The sequence below is a fragment of the Brienomyrus brachyistius genome, chromosome 3, assembly GCF_023856365.1.
Source record: "Brienomyrus brachyistius isolate T26 chromosome 3, BBRACH_0.4, whole genome shotgun sequence".
Classification (NCBI taxonomy): domain Eukaryota; kingdom Metazoa; phylum Chordata; class Actinopteri; order Osteoglossiformes; family Mormyridae; genus Brienomyrus; species Brienomyrus brachyistius.
The window spans coordinates 17,744,441-17,770,824 of record NC_064535.1 but is presented as its reverse complement, the minus strand read 5'-3'; the positions used below and the strand labels follow the sequence as shown (position 1 = coordinate 17,770,824).

Here is a 26,384-nt window from a genome sequence, read left to right as displayed (position 1 = left end):
TCGTCTCCCTGTTCCTGCTTCCGCAATCTAAGTCACGATACTTTCAATAATTCAATCCACAGCAAAGATTATTGGTGACTGACCAATAATAAAGGCTGTACAATTCTCCCGTTGTAGAATAAGATAAAAAATTGAACTTCTTTTCACTTTTTTTTATTTCTCTGCCTTTTACTGTTGCGGAAAGTCACATCTATCCATGCATCAACTATTTGACTGAAAAGTATACAAAAGTATGTGTAAGCCTATAAAAAAGACAAAGAATAATCGTGGAAATACTTAATATATACAGTTTCCTGAAACTCTGTTGATTGAAGAGAGGGTTCCTGGATGGAGAGGAAGTTTTACAAAACACAAGCACACTGTTCTTGGCACATAAAATATCAAAATGAAGGAGAAAACTTGTTTTTTAAATTAATTGTTGTCTTCCCATTATTAATTTGAAAGCCCCTAGACTCCCTGAATGAAATGCAACTTTGGCTTTTTGCTATTGCACTTTACATCGTGTCCATTAGAGCCTCTGCATGCACATCATGATTTCTTCATATTTTTTTAAAATATAAAGTTGTGCTGGGGGTCTGTTACGCAGTGCTGGTGCCACCTATTGGTTTTACGGCTAAATGTAATCTATATATATAACACTGTTCATTATACTGTAAAACAGTAATTTTGCAGAATTTCATCTCTTTTAATACTGACAAAGAATGGGAAAATTGGTTAAAAAAAAGTGCTATGTGGCTAATGGCACACGTTAAAATATTTAAGTGAGTAGATTAAATAAAAATGAATGAATATAATCTGAATCTATCTATCTACAACCCGAATTCTGGATAAGTTGAGACGTTCTTTAAATTTGAGTAAAATGAAAACTAAAAGACTTTCAAATCACATGAGCGAATATTTTATTTACAACAGAACATATATAACATAACAAATGTTCAAACTGGGAAATTGTGTACCTTTATCCAGTAAATGAGCTCATTTCAAATTTGATGCCTGCTATAGGTCCCAAAAAAGTTGACACAGGAGCAACAAATAGCTGAAAAAGCATGACAGTTTAAAAAGATTCAGCTGGGAGAACATCTAGCAACTAATTAAGTTAATTGGTATCAGGTCTGTATTATGATTAGCTATAAAAGGGATGTCTTAGAGAGGCAGAGGTTAGGCTCTCCAATCTGTGAAAGATTGTGGAATATTTTAAAAACTATGTTCCTCAACGTCAAATTGCAAAGGCTTTGCAAATTGTTTATAGTGCATGACATCATTGAAAGACTCAGAGAAACTGGAGATATCTCTATGCGTAAGACCGTTACTGGATGCCTGTGGTCTTCGGGCACTCAGATGACACTGCATAACTCACTGGCAAGATTGTGTCAATGACATTACTAAATGGGCCCAAGAATACCAGTCGATAAACACAATCCGCTGTGCCATCTGCAGATGCCAACTAAAGTTCTATCATGCAAAAAGGAAGCCATATTTGAACCTGGTCCAGAATTGGTGCTGTTTCCTGTGGTCCAAGACTCATTTGAAGTGGACCGTTTCGAAGTGGGAAAGTGTTCTATGGTCAGACGTGTCCAAATTTGACATTCTTATTGGTAATCACGCTCCAGGCTAATGAGAAGGGAGAGCTTCCAGCATGTTATCAGCATCCAGTTCACAAGCCAGCATCTCTGGTATATGGGTGCATATGGTATGGGCAGCTTGCATGTTTTAGAAGGAATTATGAATGCTGAAAGGTATATAAAGGTTTTAGAGCAACATATGCTCCGCTCCAGATGACATCTATTTCAGGGAAGGCCTTGTGTATTTCAGCAGGACATTGCAAAACTGCATACTGCAGCTATTACTACAGCATGGCTTCCTCAGAGAAGAGTCCGGGTGTTGAACTAGCCAGTCTGCAGTCCAGATCTTTCACCTATAGAGACCATTTGGTGTATTACTAAACGGAAAATGCGTCAAAGATGACCACAAATTCTTCAGCAGCTGGAAACCTATCTCAGGCAGGAATGGGACCAAATTCCAACACCAAAACTCCAGAAACTCATAACCTCAATGCCCAGATGTCTTCAAACTGTTTTGAAAAGAAGAAGAGACGCTACACCACGGTAAACATTCCTCTGTCCCAACTATTTTGAGACCTGTGGCAAGCATCAAATTTGAAATGAGCATATTTTGTACATAAAATTGTAAAATTTCTCAGTTTAAAAATTTTATGTTATCTGTTCTGTTGTGAATAAAATATTGGCTCGTGAGTTTTAATTTCATTCAAATTTAAATAACGTCCCAATTTTTCCGGAACTCGGGTTGTATATATCTAACGCCGTCGAAAATAAAATACAATGACTGAAAGGAAACGGACAATATTGTAGTTATGGTAACATTGTACAGTTATACATAGAAGTGTATTGTTCTGGTGTCCATTTGTAGTCACATCACAACAGGAAAAGTTGCATGTTTGCAACGAAGCAGTTGTGTGTAAATTTCTAGTCTATTGGTTGTTTTGTTTCGGCAGCTTGACCAGACTCGGCCGCCTGGCCAGCAGGGGCTGCGAGCGCCTCCCCGGGATCCTCTCGATCCCTAACATCACTGGAAGAGCGCCAGCCTCCATTTCAGCGGACAGAGAAATTATACGACCGAATACACTGGAATCGTGCATCGATCTTTTCTGGAAACCGGTTTGAGTAACGTTACCGTACACAATGACGAGGCGGCCGATCCTCCCAGATCTCTCATAATAACGACCCAAGATGGAAAATCGTCCTCATTTCGGGTAGGCCTATAGTAAGTTAAATTTCACGGAGCTAGGATGCAAGCGATTTACTGTAACTACATTGTAACTGCTTCCAATTGTACTGTCTCCATATATACGTTTTTATTACATGTAATAAGTGTAACAACCCGATGCAGAAAGTTACAAGGTTTTCGGATCTGTGTGTATTTTGGATAAATCTTTCCAGTATTCCTTAATTTACCCTTTTTGTTTCACAATCGGCTGCATATCGGTTTCCATGGTGAAGCGTACTCGTGTCACGCTTGCTTGAAAGGAACTAGCGGTAATATCGGTCTGTTTCCCTTTTGACTTGGTACACAGCATTGAAGCTTTATGCATATATAATCGACTATAGTTATGGTCTGCCATTTCTATAATAAAATAAAATGTTTATGATATAGGTTGTAGCGGTTTCCGTAGCAAGTAACCTTATAGGCTACCGCCAAACTTATGGTTAAAGGAATATATTGTTTTGCCTGTTCCTAAAACGTCTTGTGGAAACAATTATTTTTTCTTTGTCAATATTTAATCGATTGCATGTGACCGTATTTTCGTATACCTATAACTGCTGCCGTCGTGTACATACTTAAGAAACTTTGACCCAATGCCAGGCAGCCGTATTTAATGCTTTGGGGAAATACTTGCGGTCGTAGTCATAACTCCTTTTGTAGAGGAGCCGGAGGCCGATCAGGAGAATTGTCGGTACAGGAGAAAAGTTGCTTACTTTCAGTTTTCACTTCCCGTTCACGGTTCCGCTCTTTCCCACTCCGCCTCTGTGATTACGGCTGTTGGTAAAATCCCCGGTTTCAGCTTCGGTGGGAAACATGGTTCAGTGTATCTGCAGCAGGCTGTCGTCTTTGCATGTAACTGCGAATTATCCCCTCGGAGAAGTATAAAAATCCGTATATAAAACAAGACGTGCCGGAAAACAGGTTTGTCTTCTTGCAGGAAAGTGAAAGCGGCAACGCCACGGATAACGCGGAGAGGGAAAGTCAGGCAACCACTGACGGCGACGAGAGTCCCGCTCTTCCCCACTCCGCCTTTATGATTACCGCTGTTGGTAAAATCCTTCAGATACTCACCGTAAAAATAAAATAGCCTTTAATTCAAAAGAATGAAGCTACGGTTGTATCTGCTGGGCACATGTTTATACGGTGTTAATTGCAGTCAGATTGTTGAGTCATCTATTTTTTTCAATCGTCATATGTATTACATATAGTAGTCTAATTTTGTTACACTCAAACAAATTTTGGTGTCATATGTGTCTCTGTTCAGTTTATAATGAAACTGTATGAATATTGACTTCTAAGCTCAGAGAACCGTACAATAATAGACAGTAAGAACCACCCCATGAACCAATAATAATAATAATCGATCCTTTATTGTTCCCTTGGGGAAATTCTGTTTTACACCTCCCTCAACTTTTTCTAGAGCAAGCTGTCTGTGAAGGGCAGCCACCTGTTGTGGTGCCCAGGGAGCTGGGGGTTAAGGGGCTTGCTCAAGGACCCGCAGAAGTGCTGAGGCTGGGTTTGAACCAGTGACCTTGTGATTACAGGCACACACGCTGCCTCCAATAAGAAGTGACTTTGGATTTTTTTTAAATAGCTTTTTCATTGTGTATCATGAATTGACCTACTTATCAGGACAGTCAATGTTTTGTTGACCCTGACATAACGACTAAAGTAAAACCTGCACCGCCACCATTGGGTTTGTTTAATCGCTAGGTTTGTTCTCTGCTGAGGTATAGTCCCATAACCAGCAACCTTGTCAAAGATGAAACCATTTGTGTGGTGGCTTTTGTCCTTTATTGACAATTTCTTTGAAACTGTTGAGCCTAATTGTGAGTGTTTGATTGAGGATAGATTATTATCAGTGCGTCAGACAGTTTGTTCATTATGATGTGTGCATGTCTTCACCATAACCTGCCTCCTCCCATGACTCCTCTGTCGCCTTTTGATGCAGGAGTGTTAGAGTGGCTGACTGGGAGATGGAGGACGAGGAACAGAGCCGCTATGTCATCCAGCTGAAGGAAGAGTTTGATAGCTGTGACTCCAGTGGCACAGGCTGTCTCAACAAGGAGGAGCTGACGGCTCTGTGCCACAAACTACGGCTGGAGACCCAAGTCCCACTGCTGCTGGCCACCCTGCTGGGCCCAAACCACCTCGGTCGGGTATGAGAGCATCACCTGCGGCCTGGTCATCATGTCCACATTAATTTGTGTGACAGAGCCCTTTTTTCTGGTTCTGCCTGTGCTATAGTCACAGAACCTCGTGGTTATGCCGGTGAGGGAACCACTCTCGCACGTGATCTCCATTTTTACCCTGATCCCTCTTTGGATGTGGTTCCAGGTCAACTTTGAGGAGTTCAAGGAGGGATTTGTGGCAGTGCTATCACGCTCCCTGGACATCAGCACCTCAGAGGAGGACACCAGCTACCTGGAGCCCGGTTTGTGAACTGCACACAAAATAAAGCGTATCGAAATGTTACAATGTGTCCCTGACCATTACAGCCAGCATAGAGGTTGAGAGGTTGCTGACCTTACAGTAGAGCATGGAAAGGGTGTGTGAGGTTATGGTGTCATCTGATGAAGCTGTTTCTCTGTCGGCCGTTGGTGATATTAGACAGAAGTATCTTAGTAATCAATATAATTTTCCAATGCGCAAATATGGAGACGCAAGCAAGATAAATGTATTTATTAACTGTAACTGAAGCACAAAGATAATTCCATCTGCTCAATTTTTGATCCACTGGTCATTTCTTTTTTTCTCCCTCACGTAAGCTAGTGCTGGTGCTTGTGGTCAACTGATCAGCAAGATTCACTGTTAGTGCCTCCCCAGTGTTGTTTGAACAAAAAGTACCTAGTTTGGAGTAGGTACTATAAAAGGGTTTTGGAACTGCCTCTAAGGAACTACAATCGGGCTGAGTTCCTGTGGTGTGAACCTGACAAAAGTTCCTGATTCTGGAAAAAGGTACTGGTTCCAGATAAAAGTTTCTGTGGTATGAAAGTGCCTAATCAGTCCATGACTGATATTCTTGCAGGGATTGTGCCCCCACCCCCCGCTAATCATTTTAAATAACTTCAGATGTACTCTTAGTGATTCTGTTCTGGACTATGGAAGATTATAAGCACAAAAATTCAAATGGCAATTCATTTTGCAATTGTCAATTCAATATTCAACCAGAGCATGCATTTGTCATTTCAATATTTAATCTGTGCATGTAATTTGAAAATATATTTTGCAATCGGCAATTCAATGTGCAAAGTGCCTATGAAATCCTTAATTAATTTCATAATGTTTTGAATAAAAAATAGAATGACAATTCACTGAATTGCATTTCGTTTTGCCATGGGCTTTTTGCCTCTTTATTCAAATGGCAATTCATTTGGCAATTGTCAATTCAATATTCAATCAGAGCATGCATTTGTCATTTCAATATTTAATCTGTGCATGTAATTTGAAAATACATTCTGCAATCGGCATTTCAATGTGCAAAGTGCTTATGAAATCCTTAATTCATTTAAAAATATTTTGAATAACAAATAGAATAACAAATCACTGAATTGCATTTCGTATTACCATGGGCTTTTTGCCTCTTTATTCAAATGGAAATGGCGTCCCCGGGAATTGCATTGCATGTTGGGGAGAAAACTCAATTTGCAATTCCCAACTGTCAGACCGCTCATCAAGGTGGACCTTCATTAACGACGTCACTTCCTTGTTTAGGGCCTCGCTACCATTCAACGGATTTGTTCGTTTAGTTAGAATGAGTAAACCCATCAGCAGTAGATGCGTTTGATAGGTTGTTTGTGTTGTCACAGAGGGTAGAGGAACTTACAATCTTAACTGGACTTGATACGAGAAGGGTGCAAACTAATGTAGCTCAGGCGTTACATCAAGTCACGCAGTTGGTTACCCTCTGTGACAACACAAACAACCTATCAAACGCATCTACTGCTGATACCCGATTAATTTCCATGTCATCTGCTAAGGCAGAAATATTTACTGCAAGCTCTTCTGCCGCCATTACTCATTCTAACTTTTTTTTTTTTTTTACGTTTTAAAGAACTTTATTTAGAGCAAAACAATTACAAACTCAAACAAACAGTTACTTATAAAAGTCTACATAACAATATATCACACCTCCTGTGGTAAAAGCATGTTATTGCAATGATATAATCAGCATGTTACAATCAAATAAGGAAAAGTGCAACTAGTTATAATTATTACAAATAATAAAAATAATAATAAAAAAATAAAAAATAATAATAAAGAAGATAAAGGGGGTTTACTCATTCTAACTAAACGAACAAATCCGTTGAATGGTAGCGAGGCCCTAAACAAGGAAGTGACGTCGTTAATGAAGGTCCACCTTGATGAGCGGTCTGACAGTTGGGAATTGCAAATTGAGTTTTCTCCCCAACATGCAATGCAATTCCCGGGGACGCCATTTCCATTTGAATAAAGAGGCAAAAAGCCCATGGTAATACGAAATGCAATTCAGTGATTTGTTATTCTATTTGTTATTCAAAATATTTTTAAATGAATTAAGGATTTCATAAGCACTTTGCACATTGAAATGCCGATTGCAGAATGTATTTTCAAATTACATGCACAGATTAAATATTGAAATGACAAATGCATGCTCTGATTGAATATTGAATTGACAATTGCCAAATGAATTGCCATTTGAATAAAGAGGCAAAAAGCCCATGGCAAAACGAAATGCAATTCAGTGAATTGTCATTCTATTTTTTATTCAAAACATTATGAAATTAATTAAGGATTTCATAGGCACTTTGCACATTGAATTGCCGATTGCAAAATATATTTTCAAATTACATGCACAGATTAAATATTGAAATGACAAATGCATGCTCTGGTTGAATATTGAATTGACAATTGCAAAATGAATTGCCATTTGAATTTTTGTGCTTATAATCTTCCATACTGGACCCAGTACTAAGTTAAATGTACATATGATAAGAGAATTGAGCAGAACTCCTGCTTATATCACAGATTTGCAGAGACAGATAATGATTTGGTACCTTTCCTAGACATTGACAGTTGAGCGCATGAGTGTGATGGCATAACTTTTACCTCAGATTTTTTGTTTGGTGGGGGCAGCCTCCATGCACGGGGCAAGGAGGAATTTCCTGTGTCCAGCTAGGCATGAAATGGTCATGGGCACGAATGACTAACTTCTGCTGAACTGTTCGACCGGCTCATCTTACTGTCCTGTTCTGTGGCATTGACGCATGCTGCTGAATTTTAATGGTGTTTGCTAAGCTGGTGAATGAAGCTACCCAGCAATCTCAGCAGAGAAAATGTACTTTTCAGCACCGGGGTCACAATCCAACCTAATAGACCAAACAGTAGATAATTGACTGAACAAGCCCCTGAAATTCACACCCTTCCATTAAATCCGTGACACAAACTGATAGTTACTACTAACTACTGTCAAACTAATGAACAAGTAGAACACTGCTTAATTTATTGCTGTAGTTGTATTGTTTGTCATTAGTAAGTTGTGTTTATTATATATGTGGTTGTGTACTGAGGTTGTATTAGCCGTGAACTCTGCATGTCTACATATTTTGTCAGCTGTGCCCGAGGAAGTGAAGCCTAAATTTGTCAAGGGTGCCAAGCGGTACGGGCGCCGCTCCAGGCCCGACAGGCCCGTTTCGGATCTGACAGTCAACTCTGAGGAAGCACCGTCCTTCAAAACGGACCAGGACAAGGCCCCCAACTCAGATGTCCAGGGGACAGGACTCAGGAGGTCTACCTCTCTGGAGAGTGTGGAGGTGAAGCGCATGTGTGCAGTTCTTACTGTTGTTATTGTGATTGTTAGTAAATATGGCTCATGAGTAGCTCTGTTGCCTCCCACCTCCATTAGCCAAGGGGTCAGTCCCGCCGTCACTCTGTGCCTGGTGTTGTCATGCTTTCTGTCTCATGTTATAGAAGCAGGACAGTTACCTTGTGACTGTGGTACTCCCCTTATATACTTTAGCAGAGATGCTATAATCAGCCAATCACACGTCCTCATGGTGATGATCGGTGAGCAAAGTGTAAGCAATTCTAGACCCGATTTAGAGGGTCTCAGCTTTTATTGTCTCAGCTACTCTGAAAATAATTTTTCTACAACAATGTAGCAGTTTATCCCATATATTTGTATAAATTCTGTACACCCTGCTCTGCAAAATGTGTTGTGGGGGACTCCCCTAAGGGTCAAATCCTAGATATCCCTGGATGAAGGTAAGCAAGCTTTTGCAGATCACTCCACTTAACTGATAGCCTTGTTTAGGTCTTATATAATTTGTAGTCTTGTTAGGTTTATTTATTTTTTTGTATAACATGTTTAATCCCTGTTATGCAAACCACCCATATCACTATTACAACCTGATACATTATACTGGTTTTCAGTTGGTGCCCCCCCGAATGCCACCATGCCAAACCTGTACCCACTACCTTGGTGCAAAAAGCCCAGCTAGTAGTTAGGGTCTATGGTAGGGGCTCTCATGAGGTCAGATCAGTGAGATGCATTGTGGGGATCAGAAACTGTTTGTGGGTGGTGCGGGGGGGGGCAGTACCGTCACATCGAAGCATGATTGGGATGAGCCATGGAGGGACTGTTATTTAAATGATTAATCTATCTTAGTAAGTGTAAGGTTTTTGTTTCATGTGGTTCACTTATGTGGACAGGCTGCTTTTTAAAGAATATTCATGTTTTTAAATTAATATTCATTAATATTTGTGAGGATGTTAATAGCAGATGCTAATTCAGTACTTTGTATACGTTGGTGACCTCCTGTACAGGATGGGTGAGTGAGTGTGGAATCCTTGTGGATTTGATCAGTGCTGTAGAGACATGCTGTGAAAGTGGCTCAGTCTGACCACTGGATGGAGCACTGCAGTGCAAATGCAGCCAAAACAAGACTACATACAGTGGATATAAAAAGGTTACACACCCCTGTTAAAATGGTTTTTGTAATATCAAAAATAAAACCAAGGTAAATCATATCAGAATTTTTTCCACTACGGTTCCGTGAAATCCGCAGTTACGCATATGCTCAGGCTACAGTGACCATGCTGTAGTGTGAGGAGACCTAATGCCACCGGGCTGCATGCTCTCAGACTCTATACCGCATCTGGCTGTGGTGTTAAGACCGTGTCCTTTTGCTGTCTCGCCCTCAGAGTATCAAGTCGGATGAAGAGACCGGAAGCAACAAGGCTGCAAATTCGCAGACGTTCGAAGCACACGGTTCGTCAGTGTGGGTGTGAGTGTGTTCAGTGGGGCTCTCCCAGCTGCTGCAATGGATTCCCTTCCTCAAGCCTTGTTCATACGTCACTTGTGCACAGACTTTTGTGGTCACACTACATTTGTCTGTGTATTCAAAGAGCTGCTGTCACTTATGACAAAATTTACGTGTGTGGACTGTAACGGCACCTGGAAGAGTGAGGTACGAGCTAGGCTTCATACAGACCGATACAACAGACAGGTGATCTGTATGGGTACTCTGTATGCAGGCTGAGTGACGGATTCACCCCGTTATTTTACCTCTCGCCCTCCCCAGGCCAGCTGCAGCAATGGAAGCACACCAATACTGGGAGTCCCCGGCACGCGCCCACCCCACTGACAGACTCGGCAGGGCAGGGAATGGGAGAGGTCTGGGCCGAGCTGGGGGTAGGCAGCAGCGGCTTTCTGGACAAGCAGGAGCTGTCGCTGGTGTGTGAAAGCATTGGCCTTGGGGACCTGGACACCCAGGTAAAGGACCAGGGTCTAGACTCAGTGTGCAGGTTCAGGATAGTCACCCTTTAGGACTGAATAATCCTTCAGTCTAATAGTGTTTTTTCACTGCCATCAAGAGCTGAGCCATACCACAAACTGCAAAGTAACTGTGATGCGCTGAAATTACCCTGCTTACTAGCAGGGCTGCAAGCATCACCAGACCGAGCTGGTTGTGTCACCACCATCTGATTGACATGCATGGAGATACCGGAGTTCTGCACATGGATTATCTGAAAAAAGGCATATTCTATATATTTATTAATCAACATCATTCCCAATAACTCAGAAATTTCCAACATCTTAAAAAGGCACTATAAAACAGCTGAACAGAATTCATAATACAAATTTATACAAACAAATACTAATTCCGCTAGCATTTGATGCTAACATAACACTGTCACATTGTCACAGACTTGTTCGCAGAAATTAACACACAGTAAATCATGATTTACACCGTGTGAGTAATAAGGCATCTCTGTTGTCACTCCCGAAATCTGGCAACACTTTTACCAAGCCGACCCTTCTGCAGTGGAAAACCAAAGTGAGCTGGAACCGTGCTGTGACTAGTCTCTCTTTGCGGTACAGGTTGGGTACGCATCACTTCCTTTGTTCCAATGGAAAAGCACCAAAAATGACAGTCAGGTCAAAATATCAGTCAGTATCATTACCTTTGCCCATGATATGTCTAGATTAGAACTTTTAACCAATAATTATTTATTAAAATTCTTTGCAGGGAACCAGTCACCATTTCGGAAGCACCTGAAATAATGAAATGTAGTCTTCAGTTTAATATGTCTGGCAGCTGGCTATTAAGTGTTTCAGTTATTCATTTTCAGTTAATCACTTTCAGTAAAATTTCTCATGGAGAGATCCATGTGGAAACCAGTCAAGGATGATGAAACAGGTCAATATCCAACAAATCTCTTTATTTGTAAACAAGAGTCTGGTGTGTTTGAAAGAGACAGGTGAAATGTTCTTAAGCAATCCAAAAAAAATGCTTTTCTGAAATTATCCACTAGATGGTGCTCAGTGAGAATAATAATAGCAAGAACAGCAGCAGATACTTTATTGATCCCTGTGGGGAAATTCTCTTTACACCTCCCCCAACCTGTTCTGCCAGTGAGAGCAAGTGGGCTGCAAAGGGCAGCTACCCAAAGCAGTGAAAAGGGGGCTGGGGGTTAAGGGCCTTGCTCAAGGACCCACAGATGTATTGCGGCTGGGCTTGAACTGGTAACCTTCTGATCACTGAGCCACCCCAATGGATATGATATGTCTATATACATTTAAAAAGTGCAAACTAATTTAAAGACTTTATTCTCTGCACACAATTAAAACTATTAACATACAAAGCAGTAGCATTAGATGTGAGACTAATTGACTAGATTATCACCAAACACAAACTATCTGCTTACTATGCAAGTCAGTTGTGATATTCTCCATTATCGGTGTACTAAACACAACACAATACCTTTTATGACTATAAACATTTAAAATTGATGAAACATTGTCTGTACACAACAAAAGATTAATTTATGCACTCTGTCAAACCAGCACTAACTACATCAACAGTATCGGCAAATTTCCTCCCTAATTATGTAGCCAGTTATAAAGGTTATAAACCTGAAAACAGTCTAATCCATATTACAAAGTGTGATTAAGAGGTGTGTCTGTGTTGTCAGCAAGAGACCTTGTTGGATTTAAGGTAGTCTGGGCCACATGTAAGTGAATGGAGATAAGGTCCACTTAAATTGGGGTACCTTAAATCTGACAAGTTAGCTGCTTAACCAATAAGTCTCGTGATACAGGCCCCATAGTACATGAACTTCTGAGGATGTCAAAGGCATCATACTTTTACTTTGTAGATTGCATTTCACAGACAAGGTCACTTTGTCTGGTGTTAAACAGTAAGCATGAGATTTCCCTGCTTGTCCCTTGTTAGGACATGGAGGCTCTCTTCAGGAAGCTGGACAAGGACCAGGACGGCAGGGTCAGCCTGAAGGAGTTTCAGAGGGGCTTCTTCAAACACGGGATGCTCCTCAAACCCAGCACCTGCTCTACCCCTATTCGCCCCCAAGCCCAGCATGCAGCAGCAAAGGTCAGCTAGTCTTCATCAATATGGCTAACCTTAAGTGATGCTGAAGATACTATTTTTACTGTTGTGCTTCGCTTACCACCACTTTATATCACCTTAAATAGAAGAAAGATTTTCTTTTCTTGAATGTTTTTTTCCATAAAATAATAATTAAAAAAACGAGTTTGATTTGGTGATTTGGCTTGAATATAGTACCAAGTTCACAAAAGGAAGGAATGAAATAAACAACTAAGAACCTGGCATATATTTTCAAGCACTTAGTAAGTTGGCTAAGTGACCAATTGGCTTACTGTCCCATTTTCATTTGCTCCAGGCAAGGGCCAATTTGTTAATTAGCAGCTGTGGGCAGGGCTAGTTTTACCCTCAGCTGAGAGTAGAGCAGCAACATGCACAGTGGGGCCATGTTCACAGTGATGTCCTACACATCGAGCTTCTCTGGCGGTGGTTTACTGCCTTTTGCTAGAAGGGATGGCCGTTATTCGTCCTTGAGTGAAATTGTTTGCTCTTCCCAGGTAAAGCAGTGTGATCTGTGGTGCTACTTATGCCTAAGATACTGGGGCTGTTAAACTGGGCAGCAGGAGCCCGTAGGAGATGGGGCTTGTTTGCAATTATGTTATACTGATCACAGTCCTGTACTGTAGCAGCGCTTTCTGTGTTCTCCTATGGCAAATATGTAGTCAGTCAAGTGTCAAATACAGATCTGTAATCTAGAAGTGTATGATCTATGAATGTCTGGTTTCTACGTCAGTCTCATTCTTCTAACCGAAGAACCCTAAATGACTGTCAGCTCTGCAGTGCTGGCGGTCATCAGACTGTGTAACATGTCAGCCCTGCAGTGCTGGCGGTCATCAAACTGTGTAACATGTCAGCCCTGCTCAACAGTGGCTGTGGCTGCTGCCTGCTTCAGTCTGCCTTCCTATTACTGTGGGGAAAAGAAGCGTCCCCACATGGTGCCTCTGTTTCATAAGGTCTGAGACTCAAATGTAATCCCACGCAGATCCACTCACTCTGTACTCTGCAGCTGAAACTTGGATTATGAGTCAGATCATGTGATCTGACAACAAAAGAAATTGTTGGTGTGGTTGAACAGCCTTTTAATTTTAAAGCTATTTTTGACCTGAATTTGAATATTTGTTTCCTCTGGAGGGTGGTGGTCCCAGGAGAGCATGGAGGTGCAGAGTGGTGTCCCTGTGGGGTGTAAGACTGACTTTTGAAAGTGATTAATTGTAATTGTTGACACACCACACAGTGCAGAACAATGAAATGAGTCCTCTGCATTCAACCCATATGTCACATTGTGACGTAGCAGTGGGCAGCTAATTCAGCGGCTGGCTGTATGTCGGTTTTGGCTCTTGGTCGGGTGACTGTGTCCCGTCGGTTTGGTTTTCCCCAGCAGGCCCTGGAGGATTTCCCCGTGCAGTCCACCTCAACCCCGCTCCTGTCGGATGGAGTGAGTCTCAGGCTGCTGACCCGACTGGACAACGGATCAGGCTGTGCCAGTCCAGAGTGTGTCATCACTGTGTGGAGTGAAGAGGGTGTCAGACATGGCAGGGAGATCCTGCAGGTGCATGCAAAAAAGCAATAGACTTCATTAGGGTGGTTTGCTTTGTTTAGTATCCTGTGAACATTTTAATTGACTAGACCTTCCGGTACCTGTGTGCATCCTCTGTCCCCTCAGACCTTGAGCTTCTCTCTGGATGAGGCATTGAACCTGGCAGAACTCACCATGGCACTGGACAACGAGCTGCTGGTCAGCGAAAACATCATCCACCAGGCAGCCTTAGTATCCTACAAGAGTGAGATCCAGTTCCTCCAGTATGTTCACTGCTCTGTCACCAGGCCCCTACTGGTTTTGCTGGAAGTTGTGAATGCCTTGATGTATTTGTCTTCGAAGGCCGTGGGTGTGTTGGTTCTCGTTTTACAGACTTCATCCATTAAATTAGTCACTATTTGCACAATGAACCCCCCTCACTACTTTGAGTTGTACATCAATCACTTATAAAGAGCTTAGTCACCACCCTGTAGTACTGGAATCACTGGAATGCAGTGCCTTAGCCAGTCACAGGTCTCCATCTAGAGTTGCTCAGCTACTGGTGACCAGGCTTGGATGTTGGCTTACTTTAGCTGCTCAAAGGCTCTTGAAGAGCCAGTTTTGTCTTTTCTTAACTAATATTTTGCTTAATATATATTCTCTGATAATATTAAATGTAATTGCCATGTAGAGGTTCAGCCTCTACGGACATATAGATGGAAGTTGCGCAATCTCTCAGCACCCTTGTGTGTGACATGACCAGTGTTAATCTGATGTGATCCACAGGATCCAGGCTGAACAGGCCTGTAAGGAGCGGGACAAGGCCAAGGTGGACCTGGAAAGGGCAGAGCGACGTAACCTGCAGCTGGTCCGGGAAGTGGACGAGCACCACGCCACCATGGAGACCCTCAATGAGTCAAAGATCAAGTAGGGCTTATTCTTCAGTGTTGGATCAGCAAAGAAAAAATATACTATCTGGCCAAGAATATGTGGGTACCCGTTATTGAGCTGCATCCATTGCTAAGACAGGCATAAAGTCTCCATAGACAGACACTGGCAGTAGACTGGATCATACTAAAGAGCACAGTGACTTCGAATGTGGCACTATCACATGAAGCCACCATTGCAACGTCGAGGTAGGCCATTCAAGCTGACGGCGCAGGACCACTGACTGTGGTGAGAGGTAAAAATAGCCTTTCCTCAGTCAAGACACCAGCCACGGAGTCCCTCACTGCTGCAGGAAGCACCGTCAGCTTGAGAACTGTCCATCTAAGGCTTTATGGACCGAGCTTCCATAGCCGAGCAGCTGCATACAAGCCTAATACTGCAGTGTGTACCAGCAAAAAGCTCAGCTAGGGTAAAGCACATCACCATTGGACTGTGGAGCAGTGAAATCCCCTCCACAAAAGGGCTGAATCAGGCTTCACTATCTGGCAGCCTGAGAGAAGAATTTGGGTATGGTGCATGACAAGTGCATCTGCTTGTATGAGTGCATAGTGCCCACTGTAAAGTTCAGTGGAGGAGGTTTGATCATTTATCTTTTTTCCTGTTTTTTTGTTCTGGCCCCTTAGTTCCAGTGAATTGTAATCTTATTTCATCAGCATACAAATACATTTTAAACAATTGTGTGTTTCAAACTTTGTGGCAACATTTTGGAGGCCTTTTTCCTGTTCCAGCATGACTCTACCCCTGTGCACAAAGCGAGCTCCATAAATCTATGGTTTGGTGGGGTCGGTGGAGAATTACTTGACCAACCTGCACATAGCTCGAACCTCATTACCACTGAACACCTTTGGGATGAGCCTGAATGCTGAACCAGGCCTTCTCATCTGACATTAGTACCCAACCTCATTAATGCTTTGGTGGCTGAAAAGACTCAAATTCCCACAGCCACACTCCAAAATCTAGTGGAAAGCCTTCCTAGAAGTGTGGAGGCTGCTATAGCATGCCCATGACTTTGGAATGGGATGTTCAAGAAGTACATAAAGGTGTGATTACAAGGTGTCCACATACTTTTGGCCAGGTAGTACTTCACCAAAAGGGACCCTTGTACTTTCAATTCTGTGGCCATTTTAATGTAGTCAGCCTTCATTGTATTGGTGGCTTCCTACTGCAAAAGGACCCCTCCCTTATGTCCCAGGAAGTGACACTTTCTGATTTGGTAGGAGTATGGAACAGGAGTACCGTGATAGGCTGACGGCCCTACGCAGCCAGACTGAAAAGGAGAGCGAGGTGCTGCTGCAGCAGGTCGACCGGGAGCGAGCACAGCTCCAGAAGGAGGTGGATGATCTGCGGGTGCAGGAAGCCGGTTTGCAGGAGGAGGTGGCTGCTGCCTCCCAGGTGTGCCATACTCCTGTTTCCTGGTGGCTCATCAAGGCTTATATACTGTGTGTGTGTGTCTGTGTGTGTATGGGGGGGGTAATTAAGATTGATGGGTTAAGTTTGTTTTTTGTGGAAGCGCACTGCTAAAATGTTAGCTTGTTGGATTTTGGCTTGGAGAGCCCTCAAGCAATTAAGCTGGAGCTCATGTGCTACTTGGCTCTTGCTGTTTGTAAGAGAGCCTCAGTTCTAAACCATAGGATTCAAGGGATTCAAACGTTTTATTGTCTTGTGTACAAAAGACACTGTACAGAGTACAATGAAATTCTTGTCTAGTTTCTGAAGAAGCATTCAATTAACAGAGCAGTGCAACATTATAGTGACTAACATTGAATAAACAGACAAATGGCTAGCAAGTAACATATGCTATTGACAGAGTGTCCATGGGTGACCACAAGAGTGCAGGTGTGAAGTGTTTTTGAACCGTAAGTAGCATGTGTCTTGCATTATCTGGGAGCTGATTGTGCACGTACATGTATGTCCAGCTGACATTAGTCTTAACCTAACAAGTGTCTCTGGTGACCTAGGAAAACAGTCGGTTGGAGAAGGAGATCGTTCATTTGAAGTGGAGGCTCCTTGACTCCGAGACAACCATCTCGAGGCTGCAGAAGGACCTGGATCACCTGCTCAAGGACAAGGTGACTCCATGTGACCTGCCGTGTCCTTTGGTAGTGACCGTGCAGTGGCTAAGCCATGAGTGACTGTTCTGATCTGTTACCTTGCAGTTTGGCAGCTTGGATGGCATTCAGACAAGCCTGCTGGGCCAGGAGGATCGCTTCGCTGACATCATCAGAGAGTATGAACAGCAGTGCCGGGTGAGTGATGTCATCTGGTGGGCGTGCCCTGTTAGCATCTGCTCAGCATTAGCATTAGCTTTGTCGCCATAGTCTGACTCTACAGAATTCAGAGACATTGCCGACAGTTTAAGCATCTCCCTGGTGGTGCCATCAGTCAAGCCTCTCTCTCTCTCTCTCTCTCTCTCACACACTTTCTTCATGGTTGTTGGGGATTATAGAAAGTAAAGGTGAGAGTTTTTGAGGTTCAACTTCCTGTCTGAGCTTCTCTGGTTTTGATGTGGTATCAAGGACCCTGCAGGCATTGGATAGAGAAACTACACTACATTGATCTTCTCTTGATATTAAGCATTAAGTGATGGTCTGGTTAACCATGCAACTTTGAGCTGTCACATGTACAAAGTTATTGTAATGAACCGGTGTTTTACAGATGCCAGTGGTAGTAGTGTGTGGTGACTATTTTTATGGTGTGTGAGACCTGGGGATGTCTGAGGGCTCCTGCCTATGCCCATGTCCCACAGGAGCTGCGGGACAAAAATGATGAACTGAGCTCTGAATTGGAGATGCTGAGGAATCAGGGATCGGGCAGGAAGTACCGGGACGGCACACCCGCACACACCTGGTCCGGCCGTCGCTCTCTGATCACGGAGTCTGATTCTGGTACGTTCTGCTCAAAGTGATGGTCTTGGTTGTACAGCTCAAAGCATGATAGGTAATCTTGTCAGGTTCTTCACCTGATCCCTTGTATTGTTTTGCTTGCTAGATGACCCAGAAGTGAAGACGGGCTCATCTCCCCTTACCCAAAAAAAGGTGGATAAGAATGGTAATTTAACTTTCAAAGTATGTTAACCTTTCTGCAGTTGAACATGAAAATAAATGGTGGTACACATGACTCCTTAATATGACTCCCACCAGTCCTGGGGTCCCCAGAGAGTGCCCTGGCCAACATGAGCATCAAGACGGAGCTCGCTGTGGAGCACCTGAAGGACAGACACAGGCAGGAGGTGCAGGATCTGAAGATTGAGCTGGAGACCAAGGTACCAAAATTACAGGATGTAGTCTTTCCTTAGAAAGTGTGACCTTGGAACAGTAACGGTGGTCCCAGAGGGCAACTTGCAGTCATGCAGGGAAAAGAGCTTTGTCAACACCGTGTTTTAACATGACCGTCTCCAGGTGAACTACTATGAGCGCAGTCTGGAACTAATGCGCTTCAACATGGAGGTGGAGCGCAGGGACATCTCACAGAGCTTCAAGGTGGAGATCAGTGAACAGGAGGAGCAGAGGGCACAGGCAGAGGAGCGGGAGGCGAGGCTGCAGGAGACCGTGGCGGAGTTGCGTGAACAGCTGCGGGTGGCCACTCAGGAGCCTGAGCTGGAGCAGCGGGCCCAGCACGAGAGGGCGGAGCTGGAGCAGAGCTACGCCCGCGAGATTTCCAATCTGGTGCAGAAGCTCACCTCTGAGAAAGAGCAGCTGCAGGTGGAGCTCCAGTTGAAGATGGACCAGGAACTGCGGCTGGTCAGGTGGGTCAATTAGGAGAGTAAATAATGTGACACCGCTAAAGTGTATCGTACGGTTTGTCTGCATTCTGACGTTCTGAATGTTAGCAGGGCTCCAGCTGTCATGGGATGCTCCCCTATAGGAAAAAATGACGGAAACCATCCACTTGAAGAATATACCACCCACTCCCCCCAAATTGTTCTGTGTAATTTCACTTATAAAAGTAAATTCATCCATCTGTTCCTCTATTGTGCCCTGCAGTGTGTTAATAACCCATATCCTGGGTTATTCCCTGCCTTGCGCCCATAGCTTCCAGGATCCGGACCCGCACTAGCCTGTGTAGGTCAAGTGGGTGTAGAACATGGATGGATGGAATGTATGGATAAAAGTAAATCTACAGACTGTCAGGGGTACTGACCTGCAGACTCCAGTATGAAACCCATCTTAATCTGGACTATGAGATTATAACCACTCCCCCACCTCCATCCTTTTTGAAATATTTGTACAACTTGACCTCTGAATATAATCAGTCAGTGACTATCCTGCTGCTCTTTCTCCAGCTTTCTTGAGTGCAATTTGCTCTGAGTATCAGTTAAGGCAGTAGATGCAAGTGTAGGTGGTTGCCTGTTGCTTAATGCAGAAAGCTGCCCAGTGTGGGAGGTCGCAGCAGCTTGTGGAGGGTCACCAAGCCAAAGTGGTGGTCGCGGTATAAGTGGGTGTGTGCCTGTAGGGAGGAGGAGAGGGCGAAGCATGCCATGGAGCAGGAGGTTTGGAAGGTGCGGGAGAGGGAGCTGCTAGAGACGCGGAGGAAGCTCCAGCGTGGAAACGAACGGGCTGTGGAGGAGCAGGCCCTCCTGTGTGGCAGCGCTGCCTTGGAAAGGATACAGCTGCAGGAGGCGCATGAGCAGGAGGTCCAGGCACTGAAGGGGCAGCTTCATAGCCTGGAGATCGAGCTGGAGGAAAGACGTGCCCAGCTGGATGGCTGCGTCTCCTCACTTCTCTCCTTGGAAGACTTGGCTCACGGTTTGACTGCAGGCCTGCGTACCACAGAGCAGGAGCTGGAGGTAAGGAATGACAAGGAGAGTGCCTTCCTCTGCAAGGTGGAGCAATTGACACAGGAGCTGAGGAGCAACCAGGAGAAGTGTGAGATTCTGCAGAAGGAGAAGGAGGTGCTCTGGGCCAGCTGTGCCCAGGTGACTGCCCTCTCTGCCCAGTGGCAAGAGCAGCTGAAAGCAAAGGAGGAAGAGCTGAAGATGGTCAGGGGACAACTGGAGGTAGCATGGGGAGAGCTGAGAGATGGAAAGGCTCGACTGCAGAAAGCAGTTGAGGACAAGGCCCAGCTTCTGGAGGAGCCGAAGAACAAGTCCATCAAGCTGGAACAGCTTGAACCATGTGTCAGCTGCCAAAAGGAAGATTTGTTGTGTACAAAGCTGACAACACCCAGCATCCAAGATGCCTGCAGGCAGGAATGTGACAAGGTCAGCAGGCTGTTGGACCAGCATTCTCATACAGAGGAAATGAGAGCTGAGTTATCGAAAGTCTGGAAAAACACACAGGACCTACGCTTCAGGCTGAAGCAGCAAGGAGATATGGTCCTGAACCTCCAGTATCAACTGGACCATGAAGTCAGTGAGAAGGTTCAGCTGGAGAATGAGCTCAGAAACATGGAGGTTCAACTCGGGCTTAAGGAAGAACTCTCTGAGGAGCTGAAGAGCAAGCTTGAGCTATTGACTCTCCAGCTCAAGGGCAAGGAAGAGGAGCTGTGTGGCCTTAGGGAGAGGCTGGAGGGCTCTCCTTGCCATTTGCAGCAGGTCCTGCTGGAGGCCCAGGCTCAGACACGGAGGGCGGAGGAACAGTTTGAGAGGGAGAAGATCAAGATGAAGGAGCAGCTGCTGGACATGGAGCGGCTGGTCATGGCTGTGGAGGTGGTGATGGAGCAGACTGGTCCTAACAGGTTTGTGATCTGCAGAATGGTAGCTCAGAAAACAAAAAAACAAATGACTAACATGCATCTGCCTCAAGGGAGAAGCTGTCAGCAATGGAGGCCATGCAGCGCTGGGCCTTCTTCCTTTTTTCTCTCCGAGTGACTATTATGCCACTGTCAGTGACGTAACAAGAGTTGCTAACCTTCACTGTGGTAGCAAGCACGCAGACGAGCTGTGTCAAACATAGGAGTGTGTAATGCATTAACACTTTAGCATCTTGCTAATATAATCTGTTGACTGATATGCATGGGTTTCGTTTGTTGTATTGATAACCACACTAAGCTATGATTTGTCTTTTTCTTGTATACAACTAATCTGCCTTGGTACATGATGGCAAAACCTGCCCTGGTTAATCTGGAAATGCCTTGTTAAACCAATGCTAAAAATAATTTTCCTCTCCTGTATGATGTGCACTTGCGGTGGTGCATGGTTGATCAGTTTATAAGTATCTGTTGAGAGTAACATGGCCCCTTCCCCAGCAGAGCGCAGCTTGATGAGGTCACTGCAGAAAATGCGGTGCTGAAGAGCCAGCACTGCATGTTGCAGCAGGACATGCAGAGGCTGCAAGAAGTTGTTGACAAGAAGAGGTAAGGCAGATGGAGCACTCTGTCTGACGGATCCAGTGCTGTTTGAGGAAGTTGGGTGTCACTGCTCTGTCTGAATACCACCAGAAACCCCACTGCATGTTCTTCAGTTAGTCCATCCTCAGTTGCATGGGATCCATATTTAGGAGTAAAGCCACAACAGCTTTTGCTTTCTTGTTGATTGTCTAGGAAGAAACTGGAAGCGATGGAAAAGGAACACGAGCAGAACCGGGAGGAAGTGGAGAGGCTGTATAAGGAGGCAAGTTAAAGTCACTGACTTGTATGTTCCTCCATTATACAGCCAATCCATAAATGCATACATCCCAGCTGTGCACACACAAGGCGTGGTTTGAGCCTACAATCACTGCGCCATCCTCCATGGTCATGTGACCTGTTCTGGTCATAAATGGCAAATGCATGTGCAAATTAATTTTATCAAGGGTGAGAGTTTGATCATCTGAAGAGTATTGTGTTATCTTGATGTGTAGTGGTTTGTAATGGGGACGGGGGCTTCTTGGTGATTGACTGGCCTTCCAGCATTCTGGGTTCCCAAATGGCCCTTCTGTCTTCAGAATGCCAGGCATCGTGAGGAGTCCCTGCAGCTAAGTAGCCGGAACCTGCAGCTGAGTGAAGAGAACGTGGAGCTGAGCGTGCAGCTAGAGTCCGAGCAGGATGCTGCACGCATACAGGCAGAGTTGACAGAGCAGTTGTCTTGTGAGCGCGATGAGGCAGCGGCCATGGCCCAGCAACTGCAGCAGGCATCCAACCAGCGGGAGCGTGAGCTGCACGGGCTGCAGGCTGCCTGGCAGCAGGAGAGGGAGGTGCTGGAGCAGGAACTGCAGGCAACCAGGGACAAGGTGCCGTGTAATGACGAGATCGGCTGGGGGGGGTCCTGCCTTGGGAAGGTTCTCGTTACCTACATCTGGTTCCTTGATGATCTGCAGCTCCAGAATCTGTCGGCCATGGAGTCACAACTGGCTGGGTTGACGCTGAAGCATCAGTACTTGGAGCAAGAAACGTGGAGGCTGCAGAAGGAGCTGGAGGAGCGGACCATGAAGGTGAGGCGCTGGGGTGGGGCGAAGCTGTGTTAAGCACACTGCTCTTGCTCTGTGACTAACCTGTGCAGTGTGTGTGGGTCCTGACAGGCTGAGCAGCTCCAGGAATCACTGGGGTCCCTCAGCACCCAGGCAGAGCAGCTGCGCTCTGAGCTCCAAGCTGTTAGCCTGGACAGAGCTCTCCGGGCTCAAGAGGCGGCGTCCCACCAGAAGATGCTGCAGGAAGCCCGGGACAAGGTCAGCACTGCCATTTGTGAGGTTTCATTGTTGCAGTACAAGCTGGAGGCGAGAGGCCGCTGGCGTTTGCTGTGATCGGATACGTCCTGTCAGTCGGATTAATCATCCTGCAGCACTGAGGGAAACGCTATTTTCCGTGCCCAGCCCAACGTGCAGTAAAAACTCTGAGCACTGAATCGAACTCCTGCGTATTTCCTGTTATCGTGGAACTGCTGCTTTTAGGATCATCTTGTCACTGATCTATTAGTTGTCAATCTGATACTTCTGCTATGAAAGGGGACACTTTTTTGTGCTGAATTGCCTATTTGGCCGGCTAGCTGGCTGCTTTCTGGAGTTAATGGGGCTGCCTGACACAAAATTACGGCGAGAGAATCTGCCACTCAGCTTTTCCTCTCCATTTTTGTTCACATGGGAGTCAGTCTTCCCTTCTGTGTTCGTGTTTTAAGCATTTGCCTCCCTTCCAGCCTCTGTATCTTCGTTGCAAGATGTGAACAGCTGGCATTGGATTTGCTGTGTGTAGTGATGGTCTTTCTAGGATTAATGTACAGTTCTAGTTTAAAAGTCTGGAAACACTAAAAATCATTTGTTTTCCAACAAGATAACCTTGAGATGTGATTAGGTTTATGTCATTGGTATTTTGCGAACAAAGGAGATGGAGTGCCATGACAGATGACCTCGCTTCGGTTTTCCACTACCAAAGTTGGCTTGGTAAAGACATTACCAGATCTAGAGAGTGACAGTGACATAAAACCCAAGAGATGCTGCTTTTTCTGTTCACTCGGTGTACCTCATGATTTACTACGTGCTAATGCCCGCTAGCAAGTCTGTGAGAATTCCTGTCTTATATTACGGCTTGCATTCTTTGCAATGGGAAATCCAGCATTACAACTCGGGTACTGTTGGACTCTTGGTGCCAGTGGAAAAGTACTGTAAGAGAAAAGGTGACCAAATAATGCCCAGAGATTGTGGAAACTCCTTCAGGACTATTGGAGAAGCATTCCAGGTGGCTACATCTGGAAGCTGGTCGAAAGCTTTGATATTTATTACTTCATTGCCTTGGGGTCTGTATGAATAACATAGCTGAAATTGAGACAAATGCATTTAAAGCAGGTGTGTCCAGACTTTTGACTGCTGCTGTAAAATGTCCTGAATAACTAGTGTCTCCTGAAAGTGTGGAATTCCAACCACAGGCCCTGCAGCAGGGGTTCTCAACCCCATGTGCTGTTCCCAGCACAGTATTCCACTGGGGGAGATGGAGTAACTTTCCAAAAATAAATGGCATGGCTTGAAAATGCGTTTTTTTTTTTTTTTTTTTATATATACAATCCCTGACATTCAGTTTCAGATCACATCTGGGGGAAAAAATACAAACTGCTGAAACAGCTGCAGCACCTTACCCACCTACCCTGGCCAAAAAGTTTTACTGGTCTGCAGTCATCAAACGGTCGGAAAGCCCAACCCACTTGGGTACCAGAGCACCGTGTGAGGGTAACATGCTGTCTGCTGGATGTTTTGATGTTGACATGATCTGTGCTTCAGGTGCAGGAGCTGGAGGCCACTGTGGAGAAGCTGCGCAGTGAGAAGGAGCAACTGAGCAGCACTCGGCGGCAGGAGGAGGCGCAGGAGGCCCAGGCCCTGACGAGGGAGTGCCAGAGCCTGCAGTCCCAGAACCAGGAGATGCTCCAGAAGGTACAGCAGCCCAACACTAGTGCGAGGAGCTGCTCTCATGTTCACCCACAGAGAGTACAAACTAGCGACACTCATCGGTTCTGAAGGAACAGAGCCGAGTTTGAACACATGCTATTAATCCCTCCCTGTCTGAGCAGCATCGTAACATCTGACCCCCAGCATATCCACTGCAAAAGGTGAATTTAAGTAACGATTCAGCTCCCCAGTGACCAGCAAACCAGTGACTCGGGTGAAAGACGCAAGCATTACAACTGTTTTATGCCTTGGCCCTGTGCGTCTCCCAGGTGAGCCAGCTGCAGCTGCAGGAGGCCGAGGTGCAGAGGGTGACCCAGGAGAGTCTGACACTGAAGGCCAAGCTGGCCCAGCTGGAGAAGGAGCTCCTGCAGCTTGAGGACCAGGTTAGAGTTAAAATAGTAGTAAATGTGTGTTTTTTTTTTTTTCTTTTTTTCTTAAAATACTGTGAAAAGGGCTAAAATATTTATTAACGAACTATAAATTAAAGCTAATTTAAATAATTAAAGCAACCAACATACAGGCACTCAGCTAGAAGTTACCACAGAAAATCACCACTACTGTTTTGAAGTTGAATCATTTTGTCAACCCTCTGGATTAGGGTTAGGGCCACAAACTTTACTCTCTTGCTTGTCTGACCTGTGGTACGGTAACCGTGGCAATATGTGTGACCGTGCTGTGTTCCCCACCAATGCAGGGCCGGCATGCGGCCACAGCCATGGCCCTGGCGCAGTCACAGCATGCCTGTGAGCTGCGGCAGCAGAGCGAGCGCATCAGCCAGGAGGGCCAAGAGCAGCTGGGGCAGCTTTGCACACGACTGGCTGAGGAGCAGCGGCGCAGCCAGCAGCTGGAGGCGCGGCTGAACCAGCAGGCCCAGCAGGCCAGTGTGCAGATGAGCCTGCAGCAGGTAGGGCCGCAGTGTGGGCATTGGCTGACCCTCCGCCGGGGGCCTGTGATGGGCTCAGATCTGCCGATGGTTAGGATTGGAATATGTTTTACTGTTATGTTCAGGAGCAGTATGAGAAGGCGAGGAGACTGATGGAGGAGAATATTGAGGAAGTAGAGATGAAGTTGAAGAATATCCGTATAGTGCTGCAGGAGAAGGTGAACCAGCTCAAGGAGCAGGTAAATCCCTGGTTAAGCCAAGTTCACCAGCCTAGAGTAATTATATCTAAATCAACCAATCACTGAGAGGGGCTACGAGCTGGAGTGAGGTTGCAGATTTACTGAGAATCCCAGGTAAACCTTTGCCTTCACCCACCCCAGCTGTGCAAGAGTGCCAAGTCGGACATGCTGTTGAAGGAACTGTATGTAGAGAACGCGCAGCTGGTGAAGGCACTGCAAGTGACAGAGCAGCGGCAGAAGGGCGCAGAGAGGAAGAACTACCTACTGGAGGAGAAGATCGGTGCCCTCAACATGCTGCTGCGGAGGGTGGCCCCTGCTGCCTTTGGCACGTAGCCCTCATCAGTGTGATGCTCCGGAATCTGAAGCCTCAGTGCTCTGACGGTGCCATTAGTTGCACCAATACCGCAGTCGTCCATCTCTGCAGATTCATATGTTCACCTGCACAGCAGAGGCTCCAGGCACAGAAAAGTATGTTATACTGGGATGGCAGACGGCCTTAATTCTAACATGAGGAAAACCACATTAAGTAATGTGTGATTGCCACACTACTATCAGCTCAGTATGCTGCCAGGGTCAGCCTGCTTTGTTAGGGTGAGCAGAGGCCCATGCCCCTGACTGTAATCACTACAGCAGCTTCCCTATGAGTATTTTAAGGACCAACCAGTATTTGAGCCAGCAGCAGTTGTACCTTTCTCCACACTTCTCTCTGGCAAAGAGGACTAATTTCTAAGTGTTATTTAAAATATAAAATTTCTGCACCTATAAAATGTACAGTTTTGATACAGTCCAGCTGCACCATTTTAATCTTGCATTGTAACTGAAATAAATGTTTGAATAATATTTAAT

At 45.0% G+C, this 26,384-nt stretch overlaps 2 protein-coding genes across 18 annotated transcripts in view; one reads left to right on the top strand and one right to left on the bottom strand.

The window, feature by feature from the left end:
• The window catches only part of aifm2 (apoptosis inducing factor mitochondria associated 2), a 12,796-nt gene extending 9,167 nt beyond the window's left edge, over positions 1-3,629 (bottom strand). Inside the window, exon 1 of the mRNA XM_049007955.1 lies at positions 3,495-3,629. The gene's annotated coding sequence lies outside the window, so the exon portion shown is untranslated. The remainder of the gene's footprint in view (positions 1-3,494) is intronic.
• Positions 1,857-26,378, top strand: ninl (ninein-like). 17 transcript variants are annotated; one of them, XM_049007929.1, is made up of 30 exons: positions 1,857-2,105; positions 2,513-2,770; positions 3,719-3,826; positions 4,733-4,940; positions 5,119-5,215; positions 8,374-8,573; positions 9,964-10,030; positions 10,344-10,534; positions 12,498-12,653; positions 14,044-14,214; positions 14,329-14,465; positions 14,968-15,108; positions 16,347-16,521; positions 17,088-17,198; positions 17,286-17,375; positions 17,876-18,014; positions 18,118-18,177; positions 18,270-18,391; positions 18,528-18,874; positions 19,582-20,805; positions 21,316-21,423; positions 21,610-21,679; positions 21,993-22,277; positions 22,365-22,478; positions 22,566-22,712; positions 24,252-24,401; positions 24,686-24,799; positions 25,111-25,320; positions 25,425-25,538; positions 25,680-26,378. In XM_049007929.1, exons 4-30 carry the CDS (start codon positions 4,758-4,760, stop codon positions 25,869-25,871), a joined length of 5,115 nt encoding a protein of 1,704 aa, XP_048863886.1. In that variant the 5' UTR covers positions 1,857-2,105; positions 2,513-2,770; positions 3,719-3,826; positions 4,733-4,757; the 3' UTR covers positions 25,872-26,378. The 17 variants fall into 17 exon arrangements, with proteins under 17 accessions (XP_048863886.1, XP_048863884.1, XP_048863885.1 ...); XM_049007927.1 differs by having other exon boundaries at positions 3,719-3,830; XM_049007928.1 differs by having other exon boundaries at positions 2,513-2,781; positions 3,719-3,830.
• The last annotated feature ends 6 nt before the right edge of the window (positions 26,379-26,384 follow it).